General features: G+C 35.2%; 2 protein-coding genes across 2 annotated transcripts; both read left to right on the top strand.

The window, feature by feature from the left end:
- Nucleotides 1-1,968: 1,968 nt before the first annotated feature.
- Nucleotides 1,969-4,116, top strand: LOC121779102 (putative late blight resistance protein homolog R1B-14). The gene has a single exon (XM_042176444.1). The coding sequence runs from the start codon at nucleotides 1,969-1,971 to the stop codon at nucleotides 4,114-4,116; it is 2,148 nt and encodes a 715-aa protein (XP_042032378.1).
- Nucleotides 4,117-5,279: 1,163 nt separating this feature from the next.
- LOC121778506 (phosphoinositide phospholipase C 6-like) lies at nucleotides 5,280-10,531 on the top strand. The gene is made up of 9 exons (XM_042175868.1): nucleotides 5,280-5,725; nucleotides 8,263-8,459; nucleotides 8,527-8,662; nucleotides 8,721-8,903; nucleotides 8,968-9,176; nucleotides 9,423-9,540; nucleotides 9,620-9,772; nucleotides 9,937-10,023; nucleotides 10,108-10,531. The coding sequence occupies exons 1-9, from the start codon at nucleotides 5,432-5,434 to the stop codon at nucleotides 10,414-10,416; spliced, it is 1,686 nt and encodes a 561-aa protein (XP_042031802.1). The 5' UTR covers nucleotides 5,280-5,431; the 3' UTR covers nucleotides 10,417-10,531.
- The last annotated feature ends 2,852 nt before the right edge of the window (nucleotides 10,532-13,383 follow it).

Genomic DNA, 13,383 nt, shown 5'->3' with positions numbered 1-13,383 from the left:
GGTTAGGCCTAATTGGGTTGGGTCATTATCAGCTTGATCCGATAACGACCCAATCCGCACGATTTGCCAGCCCTACCTTCCTTCTTTCTGTAGAAGAAAACGTACTGTAAAAAATACGTGTAGTGCAGCTTGGCCCTTGCTAGGTCCGACGGGGCAGGGGTTTGGATGCCCTGGGGTCGGAGGCTGCTGGAGGGTATTTTACGATGGGTCGCCGGGGCCGACATCCGCCGATGATGTGGCTGCTTGTGCTGACTCTTCCAAGAATTTTCATCAGATGAAGTTGTTGGAGGGTGATGAGAGTTGGGAGTTATTGAAGAAGGAAGTGTTCAATTCTAGAAATTATCCTCCCATTTTGGAGAAGATTGCATTAACCTGTGGGGGCAACGGTTGCCCCTTGCAATTGTTGTCATTGCAGGGATTTTGTCTGAAGTGAGTCGAACCGAAGCCGATTGGGAACAAATTGCAAACAACTTAAACTTAGCCACCACCACTGCAGATGAGGAGAACTATACTCACTTCAACGGTGTCCTTGTCTTAGAGAGATTCCGGATGATATTGGATACCATTCCGGCACTCCAACTGATCGAGGTTGATGGCCGGAACGGAACAAACATCTATAAGAAACGGAGTATGAAAATTACAGCATTCAACTTCATTATTGATACTAGGATTTCCAACTCTTCGTGTATTTTTTAATTTATAAAGTTCATTGCTCTTCTCGGCAAATGCATGCACACTGGTATATTAGCAAATGTTGTAGTAATCCTTTCCCATTTTTGAAATTTCAGACCATAAAATTCCTATATGTTCTCAACACTTCAATGATAGGAGGACTATATGTAATAATTAACCCATTAATGCATCACCTTATATTCCTAAACAATGTAAAGCTTTTTAAACACTATATTTCCAAGAATGAAGGATTTTAACTACCAGTGATATTATGGTATTGATTTATTTTTGCTTCTGCTTTGATATGTTTGTTTTCCATCTTTTCTTGATCTCATTTTGCTTCCTTTAATATGACTGGTTCTTATCGTAATTCCTTAAAATGATAATCATCTTATCAATTGAGCTATTCACAGTTTTGAATAAATATCTAATAGTAGTACTAGTACGTAATTATCCAAGTAGTCAAGTACATTCTATTACTTTTATCTGGTAAATAAATAAGATTATAGGATTATCATATTTGCTAAATTTGTTAATCGCGTTTACTACACTTATAGACTAATATAGAAAAGGAATTCGGTGCTTAGTGCTTTGTTTATTTTAGAGATTTCATGAGTCTCAATTTACGTTCGAGGCATGCGAATTTTTCGAAATAAGAGATTTTTGCTTTAAATTTTTTTCTCTTTCTTTTTATTTTTCTTTCAACATTTATCAATTGATCAAGCTGCCCATCTCACTTTTTCTCTTATTAGTTTTGTCTTACTTCTTACTCCACTTTTTTGTTTTCTAATTTCTTTCTCGGAAAAGCTTATATTCTCTCTATCCCAGAAAAATATGTGCATTTTCCATTTTCGTACGTCCAATAAAAATATATGCATTCTATTTTTGGAAAGTCATATCAATTTAATAGTGTAGGTTCAGTACCCACTAACACTATTTTAACTACTCATATTACAAAAGATCAACAAATTTAATTCCAAATCTTGAGAGGTTAGCGAATTGAAATGTTTATTCCGAAATCTCTCGTTTTATATTCATCGACTTCATTCAATTCAGCTTTTGCTCTATTCTTCTCTCTCACGCACACTCTCATCTTCTAATCCATTTGAATCAAAAGTTACAACATCCTAGAACAAGTTTGATCATCAAAGCTTCCATTTGAGAAATCACAGCTCGAACAGTTTTCAACACTTTGGAAAACAACCGATCTGAAAAGCTTTCCACCACATTCTACGGATTGATTGAGTCAACTGTCACTCAAAATTCGAGCTCAATCAAGTCAACCGTTAAACCGCCATGCGATCCAGTGCTTCTCCAGCTCCACCATCGCGGCTTGCACCGTCCGGAAAAATTGACGCGGTTGGTCTCGAGCACGACGTTGAGGCAATTATGAATTGGCTCCGTCGAGATGCCCACGAGCTCCTCTTCATCCCGATCGCTGGCGCAGGAGGAATCGGTAAAACAACCCTAGCTCGAAATGTTTATCACGATCCCTATTTCATTGATACCTTTGATATTCGTGCTTGGGTTACAGTATCTCAGGAATATAGTTTCAGCGACATTTTCGCAAATCTGCTTGTTTCCATGAAAAAATTCGTTAGAGAAGACATTTCTAGCTTAAGCAAAGAGGAAATTCCTTTAAAAGTTCACCAAACGCTAACGAATCGAAGATATTTTATCGTAATTGATGATATGTGGAGTACCAAGGCCTGGGATGAGATAAAGCCCTATTTCCCCAACAACAACAACACAAGTCGGATAATATTAACCACGAGGTTAGAGGATGTGGCTGAGTATGTTGTTTGTCCGGAGAAATTCCATCAGATGCAATATTTGAAAGATGATCAGAGTTTGAGTCTGCTTAAGAAGGAGTTGTGTAAAGGGGAATGTCGTCTTCCGATGCTGGAAACTATGGAAGATATAGCAACGAGGATCACGAAGAGCTGCGGAGGGCTGCCCCTCGCGATTGTGGTGACTGCGGGACTTCTCTCGGAAGTCAGTGAGACGGAAGCTGACTGGGAGCAGATTGCCTTCACCTCGAATCTGGCCATCACTGCGGATGAGGACCAGTATACTGCGATCTTAGATTTGAGCTATACCAATTTGCCTCACCATTTGAGGCCTTGTTTCTTGTACATGGGAGCCTTTCCGGAAGATTATGATATTCGAGTCTCGAAATTGGTGAAATTTTGGATAGCTGAGGATTTGGTTCAGTCAACTGCACCAAAAACCCTTGAAGAGGTAGCAGAGGAGTGGCTGGAGGATTTGGTTAGGAGGAATCTTGTTTTGGTTACGAAGAGGAAGTCGAATGGGAGAATCAAGAGCTGTGGCCTTCATGATCTGTTGCGCGACTTGTGCCTTATGAGATCGCTGGAAGACAATTTTCTCCTATGTTTTATGGGTTCGTTTTTTCTACCTGAAATCTTTGCAACTCAGCTTCGTATTAGTATATCTCATTCTAATATCCTTGCACACATTGACGGCTCAACCATCCGTACTATTATATGCTACAGCCATAGTTCAGTAGACTCTTTGGAGAAATTTAGGTTGCTCAGGGTTTTGGATATGCTAAACTCAAAAATCCCAGCTCATGTGTTTGAGCTGATTGATCTTAGATTTCTTGCTTTCAGCTACTCCACTGTGAATCCCGCGTCCATATCAAGCCTCCAGAATCTCCAAACCTTGATTATTTATCCAAATAACGCTTCTGTAGTGGTTCATTTGCCAGTTGAGATATGGAAGATGCCATGGTTAAGACATCTCATCTCCCCCTCCTTACAACTCTTGCTCCACCCCGATGGAGCAACTCCTCCTTCCAAAAGCTTGCAAACACTTTCACTTGCAACCAACTTTGAATGTAATGAAAGGGTGGTAAAAATGATTCCTAATGTTAGGAAGTTGGGAGTATGTTACTCCGAAGAGAAGCTTGATGGGAGCTATCATCTAGAAAACCTTCTATGTTTGCTTCGACTTGAGAAATTCAAAATGGAGATACGTAGTAGTCTCCCTGTCAGTCCACAGCTGAATTTTGTTCTTCCCGAGTCTCTCAGAAAGTTAACCTTGAGCGGTTGGCGGCATACTTGGAAAGATTTGAGTATTGTCGGTTTGTTGCCTAATCTTCAAGTGCTCAAACTGCGAAACTATGCCTGCAATGGAAGTATTTGGGAACCAATTGAGAGAGAATTCGAACAGCTGGAATATCTTCTGATTGACGAATCAAATCTTGAGGAATGGTTGGCAGAAAGCAACCACTTTCCGAAACTCAAGAGTCTAGTGCTTAAAGGCTGTCCTTCTCTTAGTGTGATTCCAGAGGATATTGGATACATTCCGACACTTGAATTGATTGAGCTCGATGGGCAAAACAAATCTCTTGTGGAGTCGGCCAAAAGTATACAAAGGGATCAAATGGAGAATGAAAACTACAGCATTCATATTCGTTATTGACATGCTCTTTTACTTACCAGTTTCTGGAACACCATTTATATATTTGTAGCACTATCTTGTGGCTTTCTGAATGTTGATGATTTTGGCAGACTAATGCTGTGTGATTTTCTCATGTAATGCTGTGTGATTTTTTCATGTAATGCTTCTTGTTGTAGGTTGCTGTTGTCATCTTCTTTTTCATGTTTGAATTATCATAATAAAGGCTTAAAACTCTTGGAATTGTTTAGGAATCTAAGGTGATGCATTAAGGAGAAATACAGCAATAAATTTCCATTCATAATGATGAGAATTTTCTGAGGGTTAGTGCAATATATTTCAGGAGTAAATGAGGGGTATTAATGGCATACATGTTTGGTCCTACACATGATTGTTAGCTTTTGGTCCTAAATAATACCACGTTTTGGTCTATATTTAACTCATCAATTTAGTCAAAATGCGGTTGACCATTAACATTACTGCCCAACTGTTTGGGTTCTTTCCATTTACAATGGTGATAATTTTATGAGGATTAGTGTATTAGTGCAATAAATTTATGAGTAAATGAAGGATATTAATAGCATACTTTTTTCCCTTCAAGGTTTGGATCACTTCATGTGATTTTTCCCTCCATGCTTCCGGATCACATCTTTGTAAATTTTCTCTGCTCACTTCTTGATCACATCTAGACTGAAGTAATACAAATTCGTTTTTTAATTCAGTGCAATTAACTAATAGTTTGAAATTAATCTATATTATTTTACCAATTTGATGCATGATTTGAATTAATTAGCTTTGATTTGTTTTCCTTTCTATAAATTAGAATTTTCTAAATTTATTAAGTTGTTTTGAAGTACTATTTATTTACTTTCTTATTTAATTAGAATATGTACATGAAAAGTTACTATCCAATATTAATTGGTTTTATATTCTTTGCTTCAATTAATTATAGGAGTTTCTTTTAGTTTATTTCATTTCTAGTTTATTTTTGAGTTTTACTTTCTTTTTTTTATGTTTAGAATATACCTATGAAATAAATGCTCTTTATACACGACTTTCTGTAAATTATCTTCGTAAACATAAAAGTCAAGCCAAGGAAAGCAAAAGGAAATGTTTTTATCTTAAAATATTTCCCTATTTTAGATAAATAATGCAAGAATCCATCTCCCACGAACGACAAAACTTCCAAGAAAGAACCATTCAACCAATTAACACTTCCTTCGACGCGTTACATACAATACACATAAATCTAAATATATATATGAATGTGTTGTTGATTAATTATACAAAGTCATACATAGTTATTATACACATTTAACAAAGAGAGAGAAAGAGAGAAATGGAGAAGAGTTACAACAACTATAGGGTGTTAGGATTGTACAACCGGAAATTCAAGATCAGCGAGCCCCACGCGCCGCCGGAGGTCACGGCGGCGTTCAATCAATATGCGGAGGGAGGCGCCCACATGAAGGCGGAGCAGCTGCACAAGTTCTTGCTGGAGTACCAAGGGTGCACCGCGGCCCACGCGGCGGAGATCATGGCGAAGGTGTGCCACAACGCCGTCGGCCTCACCCTCGATCACTTCTTCCATTTCGTCTTCAACTCTCATCTCAATGCCCCTATCAATTCTCAGGTTTTTTTTTATTTTTTATTTCTTAAATGTTTGAATTGCTCTATTGGTTGGTTACATTTTTGGGATTTGTGGAAAATTGAAATTACATAAAAATAAGGGTGTGGAGTCAACTGTTTCAATAGATTGGTTAATGTTGTTATTAGGTATGTGAGATATTATTAGGATATGCTTAATTTGCTTATCTTCTACTAAACCAGTTTAATACTACTAATTTAAATGCTAAGTCGTGTACACGTTCGATGTGAAGTCCAGCTAATATTTTAAGCCTCCTATTTTGCCCTCGAATCACTATTTCTCCTATATATACAAACTTTTAAACTTAACCACTAAGCAATTTAACTGAAGCACAATTGTAAGAAAATTAATATTAGTATAACGTGGAAACCGTACAGCTATTCGAGAATAAACTTGGTTTCAAACTAGTAAATTGTATTGAAACATAATACTCCTCAGTCCCCATAATTTGTCACCATTTGACCAGACACAAATTTTAAGAAATGTAGTAGAAAGTGAGTTGAAAAAGTAAGTGGCATGTGAGTCATATTTTTATATATTAGTTTTATAATAAAATGTGAGTGAGAATGAGTTAGTGTAATATGGGGTCCACTACTAAAATTGGTAAAAGTGAAAGGTGACAAATTTTTAGGGACGAAGGGAGTACTTAATTCTTCCGTTCGATAAAAATATAAACTTTTGAAACGGCATGAGTTTTAATGTAAAATTGATAAAAATAAAAAAGAGAGATATTAAAAAATATGTTAATGGAAAATGGACCCTACCTCATTACAGAGAAAGACATTTCCGAAAATAGAAGATTTCTATTTCTAAAGGACGGACTAAAAAAAAGAATTTTTATTTTTAGGGGACAGGAGGGGTATATGAGTAAAAATTCCATGATCCTTCCATACCAAGTTGGTATAGTAATTTGGTATACCTTACCAATAACTCATTGCCAAATAGAAATAAAAAAAATCCACATCCCACATCAATTAAACACTAACTCAATTAAACTAATTTACACAAAATAGACATCCATTAATCAAAGAAAGTGTCATTATAGTACTACTATTAAATATGGAATACCATCGTATAATAGACGTGCAATATATATAGAACCCCTCCGTCCCTAAAGAGTATACACTATTTCCTTTTACATCCGTCCCAAAGAGTATGAACGTTCCAATTTTGGAAACTCTCCCCTCTAATGAAGTGGGACTCATTCTCCACTAACAATATTTAAAAAACTTTCTTTATGTATCTCTCTCTTACTTTACCAATAATGCATTAAAATCCGTGTCAAATCCAAAGTTTATATTCTTTGGAGACGGAAGGAGTAATATATTTTTCTTTCTTGACATGAAACGTATTGTAATATAATTACTTTTTTATGTCTAAAATAATATACTACATATATATGTAGTATATTACACGCCTTGATGGCAATTTCCATATTTAATAGTAATGCTACTTTCTATAATTAATGGATGTCTATTTAGTTTCATTGAATTGGTGCCTAATTGATGTGTCATGCATGTGGGCATTTTTTATTTCCATTTGTCAAGGAGTCTATGTAACTTGGTACGAAAGAATTATGAAATTTTTACTCAGGATATGTATGTTATTGGAGTATTTCAATGTAGTAGTAGGAGAGTATTATTTACTGCACTACTAATACCATGAGAAAATAGGGTTAGTTACATTTTTAAAGCATTCAAATAATATTTCAACTTTTTTATTTTTAGGCTTTTAGCCATAAGCTTAAACCTCACGAAGTAAATAAATATTTTTATAAAATACTCCATGTTCCAACATAAAATACCTCTGAAAAGTTTAAAATTATTGGAGGCACATGGACCCCACTCCACTGACTTTTTGAATTTACGTTACTTTATTAGAATGGCTTTTACAACGTACTAGTTTAAGCTTTTGGTAGTTTTAATTTTGTAGATCAATGGTAACTGAATAGTTATTAAATTCTCAGTTTTAATAAATTGCATTTTAAATTTTGATTTTGTGGTTAAAATAAATACATGATATATAATGTTTATATTACTGTCTCAATCCATGCACAATTTTTTAACTGTATTCTGTTTGCATTCACATTTTTCATCAAATATGGCTATTATTACTTCACACTCATAAAATTTATATAGCAATTGAGCTACTAAACTTTTGTTTATATAAACTAGGAGTGGTATATAAGTTTTGTGACACACTAATATGTTGAAAAGTAGCCAACACTAGAAAGAAAAGTGGTGCATTGGTTATAAAATGATCCTCTATCCTGCATAAGCTCAACCAACTTACTACCAAAAATCTTTATCAACAACCAATTAATTAGCTCAACTCAAGGGCTTGATATTTGTATTTAGTAATAATAATCACAAATGAATTTTAGTAGTTTTCCTAAACAAAACAAAACAATGGGACATGAGAGAATTAATCTGGTGAGGTTACTGATTGCATTGCATGTATTGTGTTTAGTTGAGAAATTGAAGCATAGATTTAGCTTAACAAATTGTGAAAAATTCCTTCAGGTGCACCATGACATGAGTGCTCCAATGCAACATTATTTCATATATACAGGCCACAATTCCTACTTAATCGGAAACCAGTTGAACAGCGAGTGTAGCGAAGTCCCCATCATCAACGCTCTCGAAAATGGTGTTCGAGGCATTGAGTTAGATCTATGGCCCAACTCCGCCAAAGACAACATCCAAGTTTATCACGGAAAGTATGCACTTATATATTGCTTGCACATTTACTAATCCCCGAACCCAACACCTAATTGTGACTTGCAGAACTCTCACTCCTCCAGTGCCACTGATGAGATGCCTAGAATCGATCAAACAGCACGCGTTCGTTAAATCTCCGTACCCTGTCATAATCACTCTAGAAGATCACCTTCCTCCACATCTTCAAGCTAAAGTTGCAGAGGTAAAAAATTAACTCATAACATCATTTTAAAGATTCACATCTCTTATTAATTGTTCAGATGGTTACTCGTGTTTTCGGAGACATGCTTTATTGTCCCGAGTCGGATAGCTTGGAAGCATTTCCTTCGCCTAACGACTTGAAGCACAAGATCATACTCTCTACCAAGCCACCAAAAGAGTACCTTTCCGATAACAATGCTGATCTATCTAATTCACCTCTGCCCGAAAAATATATGTCTGAGGTAAAATATTTATTTCTAGATATGCTATTGTTGAATGTGGTTACAATGAAAACTTATATCTCAGAGCGATGACGAAGAAGGCGAGGAAGTGCAAGAGAAGCTGAGGAGTAGGGCTGCGCCCAAATATAAACGTCTCATAGGCATTCGCGCAGGGAGTGCGAAGAAGGGATTGAGGCTGGCTCTAAGAGACGGAAGCAACAATGTTAGTCGGCTTAGTTTGAGTGAACAGAGGCTGGAAAAGGCTGCTGATTTATATGGAACAGATGTCGTAAGGTAGTCATGTAATATAATACTCTCGCTGTCCCACTGTACTTGTTTTGAAAAAAAGATAATAAATAGTTAAAGTGGAGAGAGAGTAAAGTAAAAAAGATAATAATGTAGAGAAACTCTTCAACTTTACTCTCTCTACACTTTAACTGTTTATTAGTTTCATTTTTTCAAAACAAGTGCTCAAAACGAAACGCATCTACTATAGTATATAATTCTAATTTAGGTTTATGATAACGGTTGATTTTGTAGATTCACTCAGAGGAATATAATGAGGATATATCCAAAGGGAACGAGAGTAACCTCATCAAACTTTAAGCCAATGATAGGGTGGATGCATGGAGCTCAGATGGTTGCCTTTAACATGCAGGCAGGTTCATTTTTCAAATTAAAATGAGCTTAATTTGCAACATTAATTTGATGGGTATATATGATTATATGATGTATAGGGGCATGGAAAATCGCTTCAGATTATGAAGGGACTGTTTAGTTCGAATGGAGGTTGTGGGTATGTGAAGAAGCCTGATTTTCTTATGAAGAAAGGCGTGAACAATGAGGTTTTCGACCCTAAACTAACATTGCCTGTCAAGATGATTTTAAAGGTTAGTTAGGATGATATCAGTTTTAAAAACACTACTACGAATAAAATATGCATTTTGCTATTTTGGGACGTCCACCAATAAAATACAGACACATTTTTTATTTATAAAGTCAAAGGTTGTCTTTTATTCACGGACGCAAAGAGTAATTCATTGCAAATGCGCAGGTAAGTGTGTACATGGGAGACGGGTGGCGACATGATTTCAGCCGAACGCACTTTGACGCATATTCACCACCCGATTTCTACACCAAGGTAAAGCAACAGTTAGGTAGCTACAGACATACCTATCTTATCATGCCTTGTTTATTTATCTTTCCTATCGAACTACTCCTTTAGATGTATATAGTCGGGGTGGGAGCAGATGGTGCAAAGGAGAAGACGGATGTTAAGAAAGACGAGTGGATCCCGTATTGGAATGAAGAGTTTACGTTTCGATTGAGAATTCCGGAGCTAGCTGTGTTGAGGATTGAAGTAAGGGATCACGATACATCTGAAAAGGGTGATTTTGGAGGCCAAACTTGCTTGCCGGTGTCGGAGCTAAGGCAAGGGATACGTGCAGTTCCTCTCTACGATAGGAAGGGTCTCAAATACAACTCTGTCAAGCTCCTTATGCGCTTTCACTTTCACTATGATTCTTCTCTTTGATTAACGCACGTCTCAAATTTTCTAAATTCTGTCTGATATCACTTTTTTCTCTTTCCTTGTAACAAACTGACTACATTCATTCTGTCCTGTTATAAGCAATAGTTTCTTTTGAGCAGATAGAAATTTAAAAAATTGGTTAGTTAATGAAAAGAAAATAAATAAGAAAGAAAATAAAGCAGAAGAGTGATGATAGAATAAAAAAAACAGAAAATAAAATAAGAGAGTAAGTGTTAAAATTTGCCAGAAAAAAAATATATTAACTCACTTTATGTAGAAGTATATTTTTATCATGATCATCAATTCTATTTGGACTAAAGTCGAAAATTGCTCATGTATATTTGCTAAAAAATTGATCCTACACAATATTAGCTTCTGGTCCTAGATAATTTATTTTGGTTCATATTTAATGGTTCTGTAAAAAATTGTCTTGAAATTTATAAGAAAACTCATAGATTTTTACATATAGGTTTAGTTCAAATTGCTTTTAAACCTTTAACTTTAGAAGGTTTACCTGAAAGTTTTATAGCAGCCTTGAGAGACGCTAGAAATTTAGATTATAATTCTTCTTTAATGGGAATTATACAGTCGAGTTTAGCTCATGGTCCTGTTTACTTTAATGTTTATCCTAATTTACAACTTTCATTGTCAGATATTAATATATATGATGCTTTAACTTTAAATGTTAAAACACATGGTTATAATTATACTCCAGGATCTGAGGTTATTTGTGTTTGTAGTAGGATTTATTATAAACCCCTTCATACTCTAAATCCAAGATGTAAAATTAAAGATAAATCTATAAATGAAACGGTTTTAATAGAAACCAATTTTAAGAAATCTGAAATCACTACTAGAAGATCTATTAAATGGGAAGAAATTGAGTTTCCTAAAAACTGGATAATAAATAATGCCATCCCTCGTATTCCTCAAACACAAACCAGACCTTTGAGTATTACTCAAACTTCCGATGGCCAAGTTCAAATTGAATTTGAAAGTAATAGAAAATCTAGCGATAGCATATGCTCTAGATCGGATAGAGAAAATTACTTCTATATATCTCCAAATTATAAAGTGGAGTATCCTGAATCTTCCAGGGCTTCTACCTCTAGAATAAGAGAAACAAGGATAAATGAAGATAAAGTTGAAGGAATTAAAATAAAAGAAGATAATATTGCTAGAGGGGTTTACACAGTTAACCCAAATGCGACTGTGTCAGAATTTAATTTCTCAGATTAAATGGATAAGAAAAAAATTGATTTCAGTCAAGGATCTCCTGCTAGACTTAAAATACAGGAGGATTATAAAAAACCCATTTGGAAAGATTTTAGAGATTGGTTTAATATAAATTTCTCTTCGGATGAAAAGAAGAGTTTTGCGGAAGAATTTTATAAGGAACTTTCAGAAATTAATATAGAAATCTCTTTTGTTCCTTGGTTTATAAATTCTTATATAAAAAATTATATTTCAGTTATAGAAAAGGATTATAAACTTTCTCAAACAGGAGAAAATATTAGGTCTAGTTTTCCTCCTTCAAGGTCTTTTCAAATCGAAGAAGAAAATGAAGTTAGATATTTTAAAGCCTTCCATAAATTAATTGATAATGAATCCTTTGCTAATACTATAGGATATATAAATGAAATAATAAAGCAAAGAAATTTTACAAATCTTTACCTTATAAGGCTTGGGGAAAATATTAACTGCCTAACAAGTAAAATTGAAAAAATTAGTTTAGAAATAAAAGATCTGAGGAAACAATTTTATATAGAAAAAGAAGTTAAACAGGTTGTTTGTACTCCTAGTATACAACCACCTCCTATTATAAAAGATTTTAAAATGAAATCTAAAAATAATATTGAAGAAATTTTAGAGGAACAATTTAGCAAGTTTAAAATTAATACTCTTATTAAAGACATCGAGGGAACAGATAGTGAAGATGAAGTAATAAGTGAAGAACTTAATAAAATTGAAAATATTAAGTTCGCGGATAAGCCAACTCAAAGAATGTATTATTATAATAGACCTACTCCACAGGATGTCCTTATAGAAGAACAAGAATATACTATAAACAATTCTTATAATGGAAAAAATATTTATGAATGGAATATTGACGGATATAATGATAGGCATATCCAAAATATTATTCAAAGAATGCTCATGTATAGTACTGTAGCTAAAAATTTGGGCAATACTGATAGCCAAATTGCTAAGTGAAAGGACCTAAGGTGCGTAGGTGTCGTTCAAGCAAGGATATATCCTACTGGTCAGGATAGAGATCCTACTAAGCCTAGACCCTGGTTTCAAAGATTCCTCAACCCACTTCTACTGATCAGTATAGTGGTGGTAAGGGTCGAATCCCACAGAGATGGTGCGTTATAACTATTGTGGTGATATTCTGGATGGTTTGGTTAGCTACCACGCTCGGGTTGAGTCTCTACCTAGGCAAGAACTTAACGGTAGTTTCCTACTGACTAGAATGGGGAAAGAAGTGTAGAGGTGCAGCTGTGTACGTGGAAATGGGAGACATTTTTGTAACAGAAAGTATTTGGAGGGTACGGGATTCTATTTTGGGCTAGACAGAATATTCAGAGGGTAGTGGTAGTCATGGTGACTAGGCTGACAGATCTGCAGGTTATAACTAAAAAGTAAAGGACAAAAGCAAAAAGCATCTAAAAAGCAAAGTGGTCCCCAACATTAGACTTGGACATCATCTTCTTCAACAACACAAACTAAAATCAGAAAATAATTCCAGATTCAACACAGAAATACAGCTTATCAATTCGCGAACACAGATCCACAAATAAGAACACCAAAATCGAAATCAAAACACAGAAACTGCAACTCCGCGTACTGGTCAACAGGAAACGAAACGCACTCAAACTAAACTTCACATGCAGCGATTCACTCACGATCGAACAGTTCCATGTTTAACTAAAGAAATTGCTACGGAAACAAGGAAGAAAAGTTTTA

Source organism: Salvia splendens, chromosome 19, assembly GCF_004379255.2.
Source record: "Salvia splendens isolate huo1 chromosome 19, SspV2, whole genome shotgun sequence".
Classification (NCBI taxonomy): Eukaryota; Viridiplantae; Streptophyta; class Magnoliopsida; order Lamiales; family Lamiaceae; genus Salvia; species Salvia splendens.
Note: the sequence above shows the minus strand (reverse complement) of the source record. Positions and strands in the feature narration are given on the sequence as shown.